At 48.2% G+C, this 17,425-nt stretch overlaps 3 protein-coding genes across 4 annotated transcripts in view; 2 read left to right on the top strand and 1 right to left on the bottom strand.

The window, feature by feature from the left end:
* The window catches only part of vstm2la (V-set and transmembrane domain containing 2 like a), a 26,032-nt gene extending 24,057 nt beyond the window's left edge, over window positions 1-1,975 (top strand). Inside the window, exon 4 of the mRNA XM_076984693.1 lies at window positions 38-1,975. Coding sequence (XP_076840808.1) covers window positions 38-358 — 321 coding nt within the window. The 3' untranslated portion in view covers window positions 359-1,975. The remainder of the gene's footprint in view (window positions 1-37) is intronic.
* On the bottom strand, window positions 1,181-12,002 carry tti1 (TELO2 interacting protein 1). Its single transcript, XM_076984687.1, has 8 exons — window positions 11,731-12,002; window positions 9,170-11,495; window positions 8,620-8,787; window positions 8,254-8,405; window positions 7,598-7,738; window positions 7,029-7,233; window positions 5,025-5,112; window positions 1,181-3,975 (listed from the first exon to the last, which is right to left on the bottom strand). Exons 1-8 carry the CDS (start codon window positions 11,755-11,757, stop codon window positions 3,744-3,746), a joined length of 3,339 nt encoding a protein of 1,112 aa, XP_076840802.1. The 5' UTR covers window positions 11,758-12,002; the 3' UTR covers window positions 1,181-3,743.
* A 29-nt stretch (window positions 12,003-12,031) lies between these two features.
* rprd1b (regulation of nuclear pre-mRNA domain containing 1B) lies at window positions 12,032-17,389 on the top strand. 2 transcript variants are annotated; one of them, XM_076984690.1, is made up of 9 exons: window positions 12,032-12,309; window positions 12,772-13,101; window positions 13,399-13,528; window positions 13,875-14,014; window positions 14,507-14,575; window positions 14,842-14,963; window positions 15,249-15,375; window positions 15,565-15,740; window positions 16,115-17,389. In XM_076984690.1, exons 2-9 carry the CDS (start codon window positions 12,951-12,953, stop codon window positions 16,262-16,264), a joined length of 1,065 nt encoding a protein of 354 aa, XP_076840805.1. In that variant the 5' UTR covers window positions 12,032-12,309; window positions 12,772-12,950; the 3' UTR covers window positions 16,265-17,389. The 2 variants fall into 2 exon arrangements, with proteins under 2 accessions (XP_076840805.1, XP_076840806.1); XM_076984691.1 differs by lacking the exon at window positions 14,507-14,575.
* Window positions 17,390-17,425: the final 36 nt, after the last annotated feature.

The raw sequence follows: 17,425 nt of genomic DNA on the forward strand, positions 1-17,425 counted from the left end.
CACGAACACGTCTGACTGTGCCCTGTCTGTCCTCCAGGTGGTGAAGGTTGCTGGTAGCAACATCTCGCACAAGCTGCGTCTGTCGAGCGTGAAGCCGTCGGACGAGGGCACTTACGAGTGCCGCGTCATCGATTTCAGCGACAGCAAGCTGCGACACCACCGCGTGCGTGCCTACCTGCGAGTGGAGAAGGGCGGAGTCAGCCCCGCCCCCCAGCGCCACCTGGAGGCGCACAGCCCGGCCCAGGAGGCTCGCAAGCACCAAGCGGCCCACCACGGCCACCACAAACCGGGCAGGGAGCTGAGGAAGAGGTCGGCTGACGAGAACACCGCCGACTGCTCGGAGAGCTGTGCGCTTTAGGCCCAGAAAAGCTTTAGTTCTTACCCCCAACACACACACACACACACACACACACCCACACACACACCATAATCCCAAATGTGCTACCTTTTCCCTCCAGATCTCACAATGTATATTATTGTACAGAGCAAGAATAAATGTTATATCAGACCAGCTAATGAATGCATGTCATGAAACATCTTACATTTGCTTTAAAAGCCTCCGAGAAAAGGCAGACGACCAGTGCTGATTCACTTTTAATTCACTCTTATTTTACAATCTGAATTTTCATTTTGTTTCGGGGGACAGCAAGCAAAAAAAAAAGTATTTTTTGTTATGGCAGATCACAGCGTGACTGCAAATAGCTGAAAATCATTGGCTCACTGTAATAAATACATTTAAATGCATAAATTTACTCTATTCATGCAACTCTGTGTTAAGAGCCCCTGGAAGCAAAACAACTGCCTACAAAAAACCAAAATAAAAGCCCTCTGAATTTGGGCATTAGACTTCAGTTACTGTAACCAGTTGCCCTGGTTGAAATGATTTTTTTTCTTTTAAAAATTAAGTAACTATATTGAGTACGTATGAATCTTTCATTTAAACATTTCAGTAAATTATACTACCAAGATTTCACATCTGTCCAATAAGTGAATAATGGCACATTGTGCAGATATATATAGCAATACGTAACCACTTGACACAGAGCAGTGATTTGTGTCGGCCCCTTCACTGACACTGTAAACCACACGAGCTCAAAGAGCAGATACAGCAGCCTGCCACAAGCACGTTACAAATGAGAAGGTTTAAAAGGCAAATCCAGTGTTTTTCATCCAAATGGTGATTTTTCACGTCAGCGGTATGCTGTCATTTACAGTGCTATTTTGTTAGCTGGGTCTGTATTTAGTAATTTACCGCACCAGTGAGTCACCTTGTGGATACATCACAGTGTAAGCAAATGTGGCGAATGCTTGCGATGTCTGAGCCTCCAACTAAAATCGTGATTTGGACGAAAAGCACCAGATCTGTTGTTCACAGCGTGCTTGAAATGAAGTTGGACTGCATATATGAAGTTGTTTCAGAAAAGGGATTTGGAATGGGTGAGCCATGGATGAGAGGTGCCAAACCTTTCTCAGCTGTCGCTACATCCATCCAGCTTTTAGCCACCTGCAGGGGGCGCCCACACAAACAGAACGTTCACTGCTCTTTTATAGCATATATTAGGTTTATAGCTGGGACACCCAACACATCACAAGGCCCAAGGCCCCATAACCCCACCTGGCCCGGTGGATAGTAGGTCAGTTTCCTAAAAGAAATGCTGTATAGTCACCTACGAAAAAGTTCCATATTAGAAGCTGAAAGCATGTAAATGGTTGCGATATGGGTCTTTTGCCCTGGGGAGTTATAACTATAGGATTCTGGCCATTGTAGTATATTATGAATTGTGCAGTCCCAGTTTAATTGTATAGCAACATGGGAGCCTTGTTTATGGGTTGTTTCTTTTATTTATGCCCAATTCTTTTGTTTGTTTGTTTTGTTAGCGATAAATGTAAAAATTGTGTACAATTTAATAATCCTCCAGGGTGTTGGTTTCATGTTAAATGTATGCTTTTATCAAATAAAAACATTGTACACTGAGTTACTCAGTTTCATTTTTCAACTTGCACAACTGAGATTTATCTTAATGTCCTCTAGGGAGTGGCTCTGTGGGTGGAGATTATCCCCATGTCCTCTAGGGAGTGGCTCTGTAGGTGGGGTTTATCCTTATGTCCTCTAGGGAGTGGCTCTGTGGGTGGGGTTTATCCCTATGTCCTCTAGGGAGTGGCTCTGTGGGTGGGGTTTATCCCTATGTCCTCTAGGGAGTGGCTCTGTAGGTGGGGTTTATCCCTATGTCCTCTAGGGAGTGGCTCTGTGGGTGGGGTTTATCCCTATGTCCTCTAGGGAGTGGCTCTGTGGGTGGGGTTTATCCCTATGTCCTCTAGGGAGTGGCTCTGTGGGTGGGGTTTATCCCTATGTCCTCTAGGGAGTGGCTCTGTGGGTGGGGTTTATCCCTATGTCCTCTAGGGAGTGGCTCTGTGGGTGGGGTTTATCCCTATGTCCTCTAGGGAGTGGCTCTGTGGGTGGGGTTTATCCCTATGTCCTCTAGGGAGTGGCTCTGTGGGTGGAGTTTATACCCTTGTCCCCTAGCAAGCAGCTCTGGGTGTAGTTTATATCTAAGCCTAGGTTACCTTTGGAGTGGGCCTGTTGGTGGTGTTTATACCTAAGCCTACATTCTCTGGGGAGCTGGTATATGGGTGGAGTTCATATCTACATCTCCTTTATAGCTTTGTGTGTGTGTGTAGTGTTTTGGAGTTTATGTCCATGCCTATGTACCCTGGAGTATAGGTATGTGAGTGGAAAATATTGAGGGCGTTGTAAATATCTTTTGCTTATTCCTTTTTTTGAACTTTCGATCTCTAATCCTAAAGGCTCCATGTGTTGTCCATGGGTCTACTGTCACACTAATCTATTCTACCAACTGTAAACTGCCACAGTCCAAATGAAATGATCTGTAATCAGTGGGTCAACCAGCCTCAACACCAGCAGAATCAACGCTCGCTTCCGTCACCCCGTCAGGTCCGCCGCCTTTGTTGTCCTAAATGGCAGTTAATCAGTCAAACAATGGCCATGTTGTGTAGCTGAACCCTGTGTAATGAAGCTAGCGTGCTCACTTATCAGCTATGCTTGGGAGGAAATTGCATTAGCCCGAGCGGCGCGCTAACGCTAGCTGACTGGGCCTCGCCGCTTTATGAGTAATAGTCGCCCTGTCAGTTGTGGCAGCAGGATAAATAGCGAAGCGTGGCGGCTGATAACGCTCTAGCACGCCAACAGAAAGTGCAAGAGGCTGCCTTCTTCTGCGCTCCCGGAGGCAAAAACATTTATTAGGATGTCAAGAGGAGTGCCCTCAGACCTCACACACGCCGACTGGGAACGCTCAACACGATGGGTTGCTCACCTGGGCTTCCACCTACATGGTGGTGGTGACAGTGCGCTAACTGGAGGAATCCGTTAACAAAAGCAGATCATCTATTCCAAGATGGCAAGAATTTGGATGTTTATTAAAGAGAAATAACACGTAAAAGAAGAGACAAGAGACAGCAAAACAAAACATTCCATTTCTTGACGTGCTAAAATGTCTCGGAGTTGTGAGCCGAATTCTGTTATCTGGCAGTATCAAGGAGCACAGCTCCTGACATATATTTAAAGACACTGCAAGCTTCCAAAATCCTATTTTCCATGGACAGTATCACCTACCAGCTGGCCGAGATCTTCAAAATGCTTCAGGCCAAAGAGAAGCTTCACCCTTAATGGTTGTTATTCACTTTGGTCTGTTTTTGAATCGAACGTGCCTGAGCATACGGAACTTCTAATCGCTCGCTTCCGGAGCATCAGAGATGGCCTCGTGCTCCCACGGCGGGCATAGCTCATCCAGGAGCTTCATCACGTTGTCTGTGAGTTCGTTCCTCGGCTTGCCCATTCCGCTCAGACGCACGGGGAGCAGGCGGGCGTGGGGAGGCTCGTGCGGCGACGGGCAACACACCTCGCTCAGCGTGAACCAGCACGCGTCCGGGTCCACGAGCATCAGGTGCCGGAAAACACTGTGGACAAACGAGCGGGGTGACGAGCCTGTAGGGGCCACGTGTGTGGATGAGCGTGCTGCAACAGAGGCTCTCAGTCCAGTCCCGGGGAGGCCAGGCCGGACCAGGTTTTAGTTGTGTGCCAGCTGCTCTTAGTCCTCAGCCAGATGATCAAAGGCTGGAGAGCTCTTCATTACGTGATCAAGGTGAGTGAGGACCCGCAAACATATGGACTGGCTGAGGGTCCCTGAGGTCTGGATTGAGAGCCTCAATGTGGAATCTAAGTCTGTAACTCCCCCTTACATCATTAAGTCAATGGTAACGCTCCATTAAAAAATAATTCATATCTGAAGACGTTGATCCAGAATTATGATGATGTAGAGCAAATGGAAGAGGCAGAATTGGTTTTGGTTAAATCTTTGGACCCTTTTCCTGTCAGGAATCGGTCCGTCTCTCCCTGCCCAGCTGTGTTGTGTCTGCCAAGTGGTCTGTGTTCAGGAATCACGTGCCACTCCCTGGGGCTCAGCCTCGTCTTCCCGCTCGCAACTGACATGTCACATTCAGAATGAATCAGGCGTCTGTAAACGCTGCGAACTAGCAGCGAACGTACAAAACCACAGTAGTAGGACACCCCCACGGGCCGGGAGGCAGAACCAGACGGAGGAGACCGCCAACACCTGTATCACCACCGCTTAGTGACGAGATTAGCCATTAGCATCCCACAGTGTGGACAAACACATCGGCATTCAGGGTGTTTATGTGAGCAGTTGCTAAAGGCCCAACACCGAGAGACCGGGCCTGATGACTCGGCATCGATCTGACAGGGAATAATTCTCTGCTCACGTTTTATTAATGAACTATTAATATGAGGCCAGGCTACACTGGCTTTAGAAGTGGTCTTGCGATTAATCACACTTGTGTGAAAAGGCTCCCAAAGCAGACACCTGAATATAATTTCAGTAACATTTGAATTTCAATCAGTGGGATTCTTCATCTCTTGCCCAGAACCATGTATGTCTGAAAAGGGTATTTTTAAAAGATATGAGTGACAAGAGGCCTGAATGGCTTACCTGAGGCAAGCCTCCTGGAGTCTGATTGGCTGTCTGCAGCTCAGGTAGGGGAGACAGGCCTCAGAGACGTGGTCCAGATCAGAATCGACTGAGAGCACACACGCATATCAAAGTGAAATACAGTAGGTTTTAGGAACGGATTTCAAATTAAACAGTCACAACATAAAAGGAATTTTATTTTTAAGATGGACACCTTTGCGTATCCCAGTCATTTTCATGCTTCTCATACTGGAAGTGATGCTGTTATGTAAGCTTATGAGTTTATCGAATAGCTTTTTCTAAGTTACAATGCTATTCTTAAAATATTTAAACCACTGTGCTTTTAGAATGGTTGTTACTACATTATTTACACCTCTGAGCTTCTAAGATGGTTGTTTCTAAGACAAAAATTGCACTTATTAAATTTAGATGCAGCATGAGGCTAAACTGGACCCAGAAGAGGCACAATAACCCAAAGAAATCAAAGACACAGAAGACGTTAAGCATTTATAAATGTGCTATACATTCTTAATGAACGGGGGAAGCTGCATCACAAAGAATTATGCTGTAGTGACTGAGAATCACTAGACAGCACGATGCTCCCTCCAGAGGAAACGATTCTAATGACTCCATTATTTAGATAACAAGAGTGCTAATCGTTTGGTCAAATTTAATTAAAGATCGTCATATCCCAATTAACAATCAACGAAACTTTCATGAAGTCCTAAGTGGGAAGTAGTTTAGACTATTCAGGAATGAGGAGGGTGAGTGTTACAAGACGTGGAAATCTAAAAACAGAGAGAGGAGGGAGAGAGGGCCGCAGAGGGGAGGAGGGAGCCCTTCTCTTCACCTCCCTCCGTCTCTGTGGGCTCCATAAACCCTTTCTTACTGTCAGATACTCCTCATAACCATGGAAACTCCTACTCCTTAACCTACCTCTCTTACTCCTGCGTCTACCCGTGTTCCCTCAGCTAGGGTGGGAGGCCAGCACACACACACACACACACACACACACACACACACACACTTTTGCTTTTCTAAGCCTCCCACACAGTATATACGCCGGTCTGTTCTCCCAGAGCTAATTTCAAACGGTTATTCAGCCGCTCATTACAGACCATTTTAGTACCTCCAGCATTCTCCTGTAACAAAACACTGAATCCGTGTCTCCAGAGGTCAATTATTAAAATTCATTACAGGCTGTGCCAGTAAACAACTCTTTAGCCATTTGAGTCTCTGTTTGGTAGAGGATATTTCAATAAAACCGTCCTTCATGAGCCTTCCAGTCTTTCATTTTCTTTCTCTCTCAGCCATTTATCTTTTTTTCTTATCTTTGCCCCTGAGTCTCCTTTCTTTCTCTCTCTCTCTCTCTCTCTCTCTCTCTCTCTCTCTCTCTCTTTCTTTCTTTCTCTCTCTCTCCCTCTCTCTTACACATCCTGTGTGTGAATGTTGCCCTGAGGTTGTGGACAAGTCAGAGTCTGTGAGTGAAGGCCCAGGTCAGGGCAGTATGGCGTCGTCAGAACACTGCGCGCCACGGCCTCTAACCCCAGGGGCACCTGGGAAAACGTAGCTCGCCTCAAGATGGACGCCCCGATACAGCAGTCAGCAAAGTAGCTACTGCTCCCGCGGCAACAGGCAGTAGAGAAGGCCTGCTACCGCGCATTAAGATGCACAGGCACTGGTCACTGCAGCTGCAAAGGGGAACGGTTTGACACCAGGACTCACGACGCCATACTGCCATCTAGTGGAGAAATACCATCACTGCAGCAGGTTGAATGGGTTTGGGTGCTTTTTTGCAAGTCAGAATTGCTAGAAAAGTCTAACTTGGCCTGTTTTGTGGGTACTATGCCTTTGCTTTTTAGGTTAGCGTTAGACTAAATTATATCAGTGTCTCTGCTGAAAATACTTCTAAGCACTTAATTTTTACTCATCCAGACGATCCAGAAACTCGCCCTAATTCTCAATGCGTAATGCAGGAGTCATTATTCTCTTTGGCAGCACCAGTGTATGTGTGTGCGGGCTCACCCAGGTCCAGTCGCACACACAGGGGCCCCAGGCCCCGCAACACAGCCAGCTGCAGCTTGTAGGCCAGCGTGTGGGTGTAGAGCGGCCCGGACCGGGCGCTGCTCTCTGCCTGCCTCCGCAGCGTCCAGGTCAGCCTGGGCAGGACCTCCTTAGAAACGCGCCTCCTCAGGAAGTCTCCGCATGTCTCGCCCAGCACACACAGCACCTGCAGAGGGGGGAGAGGGGGTGTGAGGGGGGAGAGGGGGTGTGAGAGACCTGAAGAGGCTTGAGGTGCGTGGCAGGTGTAGCCGGGGTGGGGTGCTGCAGTCAGTTTCCGCATAGGTGACTTTCGGGGGTGATTGTGAACCTTTAAGCTTCCAGCCAAGAACCTCTACTCAAATGATCCATGCAGCCAAAGTGATGGATAGCAAAGTACAAACAAAGGTGCTAATGGAGAATCAATGTTTTCCTTTAATGTCCTGTTGAATATGATAATAGAGGCTCAAGCAGAATAATGTTAAGTAACAGATGAAAACACTGGGCATTCAAAACATGAAAACACACACACACACACACACACACACTCTTACCCTGAAAGCTTGAGGGATAGCCAGCGGATCATCATTGGTAAGGCGTTGCAGAAGTGCGGGCCAGCAGCGGTGCACCATGGGTAAAAGCTCATTTTCGACCTCGCTCAGCACCTCCACACAGAGTTCCATTATGTCCAACACCTGTAACAAACAAGCCATAAACATGCAATAATTACGTATTCCAAACTCAACTATCAGATTCAATTGACCTATTAGTTCTCTATTCACTACGCTATTTGCTTACTGTCAAGACCTCTAACAGAAATGAGACACCACTGTGCAAATTTGACTGCTGTAGTTTGCTGTTGGTTCATTTCTCAAGTCGTATTTATCCTGTGGGCACTAATGTGAAGCGAAGGTCCCGTGCTAGCAGGAGGCCAAGACAGGGAGATGTGTGGGTGCCACAACCCCAGACACTCCACTCCAGGCTGCCACAGTGCTCCTGGATAACACACCGACCCCCTCTCAGCGAGGCCCTTTGGATAAAAACGCCTGCTCAAACCCTGGTTCTCAGTGCCCTCCTCGGGGCTTCACTGCCTGGCCCATCTCCCAGAATGCCTGAACGAGCCAATCAGTGCCAGGGAGGTGCAGCTGTGAGAGTGCTGAGTGTCGGTTTTGGGAGGTGCAGCACACGCAGCTACGCCCGACCGCCCCACCTTCAGCCGAACCCTCATGCTGGGGTCGGAGAGCAGGTGGGCGCAGCGCTCCATCACGTCCTTGGCCATCGACACGTGCGCGGGCAGCTCCGGCTTAACGACCTCCTCCTCCTCCTCTTCCTCTTCACGGGCCACTGGTGCGGACGGTAGCTCTGTAACAGGCAGACGATAAAACAAGATTACGACACACGGACCGGGAAGCAAAGGACGGGACGTGATGAATTATCATTGCTCGTTCAACTTTTATGTGAGACGACCAGGCGTGATGCAGACCACCGTGAGCAAAAACGTAGGAGGAGGAATCAAAACAAACATGTGGGAAGGCAGACGGAAATAAAGATTAAAAATAAGAGCTGAAGCTTCGACCTGCGACTGCTGGGTCCTCCTCTTCAATACCAATCCCCTCGGCCAGGTCCTTCTGCTTCCTGTAGTCCAGAAGAAACCGCCGCAGGTCCAGCTGCCCGGGGTCCTGGGCACGAGGGCTCACCGTGGGGTGATGGGCACGTTCTCTAGAGCGGGCGGGAAACCACCTCACTGAAGCAAAGGACATGAGATCAGACGTTGACACCGCTCCTCGTATCGGAGAACGTTCACTTGAGTACACTCGGCAGGCACTGTCTGTGGAAGATCTTTATAAATTGTAAATACTTACCTACAAAATGGACTATACATTAGGAAAAACTTAAAGGTATACTAAAAGTCTTATCTACAAAAGGCTTGTACTCATTCCACAAACTTTTATCCTACAAAACCAGCAGCTTATCTGATTCAACTATTTAAAGACTTGCTTAACTTAATTAGACTGTGGCTTTATCGGTTCAGTCGGTTGTACCACTCTCATCAGAAAAGGATGCATCCCCACCAGACAATTAGCTTTTTGCTGAAGTGACCAGACTGTGGAAGGAGGCGCACTCACCCAGTGCCTTCATGAGTGAGTGCAGTACGGCGCAGAAGTGTAGGGATCTCTGGTCATAGCTCATATCCAGAGCCGTCAGCACGTCCTGCACCACGTCGGCCACTAGGGGCAGCAGACCGGCGTCCGAATGAGTGAACATGACAGCCAGGACCCGTGGGGCGTGAGGGTGAACGCCGAGCCTGCCGAGGTTGAGGGAGACGTCGTTGAGCAGGTAGTCTGCGTTGGCGATGACCAGCTCCTCGGGCGAGCGGTAATCGCAGGCCACGCAGAGGGCGCGCATGCAGCCGAGAGCCGACTGACTGACCAGCAGCGAGTCGTCCCCCGCCTTCTCCAGCACGGGGTAGAGCGAGGTCATCAGCAGAGGGCGGAAGTCAGCGCCCAGAGCAGAAGCGAAGGAGCCGATCCCCTCCAGCTGGACGCAGAGCTGCCAGATGTTGCCATTCAGCTGGTGGAGCGTCGGAGGCCTGGAACCGGCAGCGGAGGCGGGAAGCAGCTGGAGGCCGTTTCCTTCACGGCTGCTCGAGATAGAGGGGAGCGGAGAGTGAAGTTTCTCCTGCTGCTCACGCTCCGAGTGCTCAGAGGCGGTGGGGAGATGCCAGTTATTCAGACTAACGTACTCCTCCATGACAGACATGATAGCACATTTGAGGTCTTCCTGATTTATTGGAGGATGCTCTGAATGGTTTGCTGTTTCCATGCCAACTCCTGCTGCCCCAGTGATGATCTCATTGAGAACCATTGCAGCTTGTTTACGATAAACTGACGACTCCTTGTAGAGTTCCAGGAAATGGTCCGCCAGCAGGTAGAGGTTTCCATAGTAACCCAGCATCCGGCAAATCTGTTTCAGTGCCAAGAAGATTTTGTCATCTGTAAAATAGAGGAAGCATTTCTTCTGATACTGTGCTTCAGGGGCGTCAGGCCCCAGATCCTTCAAGGGTGCAAAGCTCCTCTCCTCCACTATCCGCACATCCATGACGTCCAGCTCCAGCACCTGCATCAACGCCTTGGAGATGCGGTTCAGGTGTACCGCTGATGAGAGCACGGCATCCACCTTTGGGCCCAGGATCTTCAGGTATCCCAGGAAGGCACTGAGCACAAACAGCTTACGCTTGTCGTCCGTTGCCCTCATGAGCCGCGGCAGCGCAGACGCCAAGCCGTGCAAGCTCTCCGAGAGGACGTCCGTAAGGCCCCGCCCCCCGGCCTCTTGGTTTCTCCTGGCTACTTCGTCAAGCGCTCCACCACACTGCTCTCTAACCCTGGGCTCCTCGTCGTTGATCGCACCCACCAGAGCCTCTAGGAGAGGCCCCACACATTCAGGGAGGGACTTGCTGCAGTGGGTGAGGAGGTGGTCTGAAAGGCACACTAGTTCGAGTCTTACTCTCCAGTGTTGGTGTGTGGAGGTAAACGAGATCACTTTCTTCAGTGCCAACAAGAGCCTTTCAGACGTGGACTTCCTCCAAGAAGGCGTCCTTCTCACCACCAGCTCTCCAACCCTGCCAAGCTGCGCCAACTCCACATTCTCTATGCCAGTTTTGGGGAGCTGGTCATCGTCCATAACCAGAGCCACCGTCCTGTACCAAACCCTCATGGCTTTCACAATAACCATATGCCCTTGTCTCACATCTCCACCAATCACATGGCTCAAAGCGCGAGTGATTCCAGGTAAGAACGTAGCTAGGGAGTTACCAAGCATGTGCCTGTCCTCTTCCTGCGCCTCCGCGTGTATTTTTGGACAGTCGCACTGCAAGAAGAGAGAGAGGAGGCACCCCAGAGCCGCCGTCTGTACCCCTCTGGCGTTCTCTCCCTCGGCTAGCGCCAGGAGCAGGGACACAGCAGCTCCCAGTCCGGGCAGCATTGCGGGCTCGTACATCTTAAAGACAACGTCCCCGTACGCGGCGTGCATGAGGGCGTCCAGGCAGTGCAGCACCGCTAGCTTCAGCTCCTCTGAGGCTGGCGCTGGCTTCCCCGGGTCGGTCGGGGAGCACAGGCAAAGGCACAGCTCAGAAAAGAGGTCACGCAGTGACTCCCAGCTCCGAACGCACGTGATGTCCAGGACATAAGCCATGGTCTCCAGGACGGCCTGGACAAGGCCCTCCCGCTTGGACCCAGGGATCTTGAGGACAAACCGGAGAGGGAAGAGCACATAATCCTGGAGCCTCTGCAGGGCTCCATCGCTGACGGCACGCAGGTGGCCGCTCAGAGCCTCCACGTTGGGGAGGGAGGGCTCTTTGGTCAGTAGCACGCAGGACGGACGCAGATACGCAAAAGCGATTTTGGGGTCATCTATCTGGGAATCGGCCATCCTCCACATGTGGAAAAACGAGATCTGTTTGATATAATAGATCAAGGATCAGACACGCATCTCTTAAACGAAGACAAAATTAGAGGATTGCTTCTCGAACATATTAGTCTGCAATACAGATACTTGGAAAATAAGAGTTTGGAGACATCCTGAACAGCTACATTAGGTCTACTTCTATGCAATACAAGAGTGTCTATAAGAGTGTCTTTAAGAGTGTCTATAAGAGTGTCGTATTTAAACATGTCTGTGTTCATGTTACCTGCGTACTCCGTCTAGTTGAACTCATGCACTCAGCATGAAGATTCAAACGTAGCCATTGCTAGCTGTACTCCATTACTGTAAACACGTAGCTACACAATTCACGTTTATTTAACCAGAATAAAAGATGTTATATTACATATATTACATTATACATTACAAACGTATACATCACAACGTGACCGAGAGTTTAGAGTTATCATGTTGTAGACCCGCACTTTCACGCGCACTAATCGCCCGTCGTGCGGCTCGCGCGGTTTCCGCGACGTCATCACCACGCGCCCGGCCGCCGTTTGTTTGTTTACCATCCGGCGGGCGAATATTCGCGAACAAACGCGTGTTCATAAATAATAAACGCGCTTGTTGACACATACACCACCGCTCTCGCAACTTTGTACAAGTTCACACAACAACTCCGACATTAATTATTTTTTTTACTGGAGATAAACGGCTAAAAGAGAGAGAGAGCACGGCGTCAACACTCGCACGACCTCAGCCGTGTAGCCCGCGTTAGCTCACCGGCTATGCTAGCGAAGTTAGCCCGCCGGCTAGCGGAAACCGCCCGGGACGCGTTATAAAGGTTAGTCTCTCCAAATGGGACTCAAGCAGCAGCTAGCGAGTCCAGACGGTGTGTGTTGCTCGGTTAATGTGTATTTGAAGTAATATAAGTCGTACTTTTACATGAAAGTAAGCTAGACGGCTAACTGGGCTCACGTCATCCGCGTTAACTTAAGTCCAGATATTCTGTAACAGTTGTGGAGTGGCTCCGTAATCCTATTATGTTACTTCAGCTGTTAATGCACCAAAACAAGACTCACACACTAAAGTAAACAACTACTTATCAATCCTAGTTGTTTTATTATTATTATTAGACAGATCTGACTGTATTGGTTGAATTTAAACTGTATATTTCCTGCACAGAAGCATAGCAGCAGCTAACGTTGGTAAAGTTGGCCCCTAGTACTCGTACATGCGCCAGCTGCTTGGGTTGTGTGTTAGCTAGCTGGGACACTGTTGGCTGTTAAAATCATGTCTTATTTAGGCTGATCTGGGACATCTTCCAGCGAGGTAACGCGTGGTGCGTTGGACGACGCCATGTGTTGACCTGCACGCCAGGAGTGTGAGACAACTCGGCTGTTTTTAACGAGACACACACACACACACACACACACGCCGCCCGGATCGTTGGTGGATGTACATTCTGGGGGGGTAGTTTCTAACATGTCGTCGTTTTCCGAGTCTGCGCTGGAGAAGAAGTTGTCCGAGCTGAGTAACTCTCAGCAGAGCGTACAGACTCTGTCTCTGTGGATCATCCACCACCGCAAACACTCGTCCTCCATCGTGCGTGTGTGGCACCGGGAGTTAAAGAAAGGTGGGTTAAAGAATCACACAAGACTGCATGTGCACGCAATGCGACGTGTGTTTGTTTTTGACAACCACAGTTTTGTGGTAAACTCGCAGTTTTTAATCGCAAAGGAAAAAAAAACAGACGTGGACACCTTTGCAACTCTGTTGAGCAACATTTGCGTAGGAAGTGTAACTCTGTACACTCTCATTAAAAGCTGCTCACTGAACTTGTACTAAATCTGTAATCAGCTCATTGAAATGCCGAATTTAAGTTTCAGATCGCTTCAATAATGCAATAAATGTTTATTTGTTTGTTTCTCAGCTAAAAGCAGTCGGAAGCTGACTTTCCTTTACCTGGCCAACGATGTTATTCAGAACAGTAAGAAAAAGGGACCCGAGTTTACGCGAGATTTTGAGGGAGTCCTTGTGGACGCCTGCTCACACGTAGCGAGGTTAGTCTGTTTTCCCTTTTGCTTTTTTGTGCAGGGGTGGGAGTGGTGATGTGGGACACATGCATTTTCTTCCCTCTCATGACCATTTTTACTGGATCACTGCCCTTTTGTCATTTCCATTCTCTTTATCCCCTCTCTCTTTCTAACTCTGTGCCCATCTCTCTCTCTCTCTCTCTCTCTCTCTCTCTCCCTCTCTCTCCCTCTCTCCCTCTGCCATTTCCTGTGTTGTGCATCATTGTTGTACAGTATTGTCCCAGCCTTCAGTGAAATGCAGATTAAACTATATATTCATTTTTGTGTTATGTTTGTTGTGTGTGTTTGGGTGCATGGGTGTGCATGTGTGTAGAGAGACAGATGAGAGCTGTAGGAAGCATATGGAAAGACTGTTGAATATCTGGCAGGAGCGCAGTCTCTACCGCGCAGACTTTATCCAGCAGCTCAAACTGGCCATTGAGGACTCCAATAGCCCCAAACACAAGGCTGCAGGTAGACAGGCACACAGCGTCCATGTTTAACATTCTCACTGTCTGCTGAATGGATCACACTTGTGTCACACTATGCAATACCACTGTGAGGTGGGGTGTATCGGGGGTAAAATAAAGAGGTAATGAGCAGCTTTGTAGTCTGCTATTGTTTGAAAAATATTGTTAATTTCAAAATATTTAACTAATATTTAACTGTGGTTTCTTGAAGGGAATGTGAATATGATGAAACAATTTTAAGCAATATTAAAAACATATTTAAGCAATATTAATTTGCTGCTATGCATAAAGCAGAACGTAATGTGAGTGAAATGTTCGTAGATGCATTCAAAAGTCGTTTTGACTTTGTGCTTATCTCTTTCTCACAACAATCCAAAATTTAGCCAAATTAGAGAGTAAATGTTCGCTTTCCCTACAAGAACCATGGGCACAGTCAGGCTGCCTCAATAATCTCTGGGACCGCTCAGCCTACTAAGATACTGACATTTTTACACAGAGCAAAAGCATACTTTTAACTCCAGACCACAACCCAAGTCCCACAACCCAAAAGAAAAGAAAAGAAAAGGTTTGTCTGATTTTTGCACTGCTAAACAGTGGGAAGTGTTAGGGGGACACGTAGGCTAGATATGGGTGTTATTGTTCCAGGGATGTCCTGTCTACCACCATCATTGAGATCTGTTTTTTTTTTCATGAACATTTCAGTGTAATTCTGCTAGATCTACATCACAGAACATCTACTGTTTGATTCTTGGTGCTTAGATTAGTGAGCAGTTGCTCTGTTCATCTTCAAGAAAGAAGTGACTTGGTGCGTATGTTTGTATCTTGTGGTAGAAGAGAAGAAAGGTTTGAAAAGAAGTTTTCAGAAGGTCCAGGAAGAAGAGGAAGAAGATGATGATGATGATTACAGGACTCAGTATTCTCCCCGCGAAACCGATGGAACTGGCCCTCAGCTGGTATGGATATATTAATGTGTTTCATGGATAGTCAGAGCATGATTTTTGATCTTGGTGTTCTTTGTATAATATTGGTGGAACAATTTTTGTATTCATAAAAACCAAATGGGCCCTCCACATTGCTGGTTCTGCTTGTGCTTAAAAAATCATAATAAACAAAATGGGTATCTTTGCCATTTCTGAACTTTACTATCTCCCACGTCTCTACATCTCTAGTTATGTTTGTTGCAAACGTCCCCTTTCCCTGTTGCTATCTGACCATGGATGTTCTCCTGTGTCACCCAGACGGAAGACCTGGTGAAGGCACTGCAGGACCTGGAGAACGCTGCGTCTGGAGATGCGGCTGTACGCCAGAAGATCGCCTCTCTCCCTCAGGAAGTGCAGGACGTCTCTCTGCTGGAGAAGATTACAGGTGAGTCCCCCACAAACTCATCGACGTGTTCTACACACCGTGAGTATGTTTGAATATTGTTGAACTGTCAGAGAAACTGAAACATTGTACGTTTCAAACTTTGAGGAGTAATTGCACGTGCTACGTTCAAGGACAGAAACGGCTCCCGTGTTTAGAACGGAACGAAACAGCCTGTCTTTTCCTCCACAGATAAAGACGCGGCAGACAAGCTGTCCAAGACAGTGGATGAGGCGTGCCTACTGCTGGCCGAGTACAACGGGCGTCTGGCGGCCGAGCTGGAGGACCGCAGGCAGCTGGCACGCATGCTGACCGACTACATCCACAGCCAGAAGGAGGCGCTCAGCGAACGGGAGAAGAAGCTGGAGGTGGGGGCTCACTCACACACACACACACACACACACACACACACACACACACAGTCCTGCTAGTCAGACACGCCGGTGCAGCTCTGCTGCTCATTAACTCTAAGGCACGTGGGTCCTTCAGATTTACACGGCAACGTACGTTCATCTACCAGTTTGTTCTTTGGGTCTCCAACAGTGTGGTGGTGGCCTTCAGGCTGTAATTTTTGTGGCCGTGTGGCTAAAAGCTGGTCATATGTTAAGACAACTTACAAAAAAGAAAGAAAGAAGAAAGTGACTCTCCAGAGAATTAAAAAAATATATTCTTAGAAATATATTTACTGTATCATGTATATTTACGTTTTTTTTTATGTTTGGGCTGTCTCGGGCACTTGTAGGAGTACAAGCAGAAGCTGGCACGAGTGACACAGGTGAGGAAGGAGCTGAAGTCTCACATCCAGAGCTTGCCGGACCTGTCCCTCCTGCCCAACGTGACCGGAGGACTGGCCCCACTCCCCTCCGCCGGAGACCTCTTCTCCACCGACTGATCAGGAGCACACACGCATGCCCACCAAGTCACTCACTCTCTCATTCCCGCGCTCTCTCTGTCTCTCTCTCTCTCTCTCTCTGTCTCTCTCTCACTCGGTCGCTCTCCCATGCCCTTCTCTGTGATCATGATTGTAAGGAATCCTGTCTCCCACTGAGATGAACTCCAGTCCTGTTTCCTCAGTCACCAGAAGTTGCCAGGGGGTGCAAAACCGACCGGACTCTGATTCCACTGTCACCAGCCTACCAGCTCATACCTAGCCTGTCTCCAGCCCCGTGTTTTTAGTTCTTCAAAGGAAACTCCAGCCAATGAGTTTTTGCTCCATGTGTGGAATTTCTCCAAGAGCAAGTTTGATTCTTGTTGATCCTGCTCTGGATACGACTGCTGTGGACGCAGCAGTGCCCCGTGCTATGTCCAATCCTTACTAGAGTTTTAGTTTTACAGCTTTATTTAGTTATTTTGCTTTCTTTGCTCAGTAATTCTCCCATTGGGTATTGAGTGTGGCATGTTGATTGGCAGATACTCCGAAAGACTTTTATTTTGTCGTTTAGCTTCTCACTCAAACTAGGTACATGAAATACAGACATGTGCTGTGGTTTTAGGACAACAGCACCACAGCTGCGCGGATTGTAGGGTCAGTGGCTCAAATGTCCCTGCCTCACCTGTTTTACATGAAATCGATCTCGCCGATGTCATCATGGGGGTGTGGTCAGCTCAGACTGGCAGCAAGCATACCGTCACCGCAATGTTAAATCCAGACTTTTTGGGGGGGGGGGGGGGGGGGGGGGGGGGGATGAGGCTTATACTTATTAAAACCTTTAAGTTATAAACCGTATTTCATTATTACCCATACATGTATACAGGTGACAAACTATAAATCCTCGGTTGATTCAAATCATTTGTTGTAATGATATTTCACTCTATAATTTGATGTTTTTTTTTTTGCTTGTATTGTCCAGCCCTAGAGTAGGCTGCCATCTCCACACTGTGGCCTGATTTCTTAGCTTGGCAGCTGGAAGAACAAACTCGTTTACTCGATGCTTTTTTGTGTCTTCACACAGAAACTACTCTTTGTAACAGCCATGCCTCAACTACCTGAAAATTATAATATTGTTTTCAAAATGTTTTCCAGTGTGCTCATTTTTGCAAAAGTCATAACATC

The sequence above is a fragment of the Brachyhypopomus gauderio genome, chromosome 21, assembly GCF_052324685.1.
Source record: "Brachyhypopomus gauderio isolate BG-103 chromosome 21, BGAUD_0.2, whole genome shotgun sequence".
Lineage (NCBI taxonomy): Eukaryota > Metazoa > Chordata > Actinopteri > Gymnotiformes > Hypopomidae > Brachyhypopomus > Brachyhypopomus gauderio.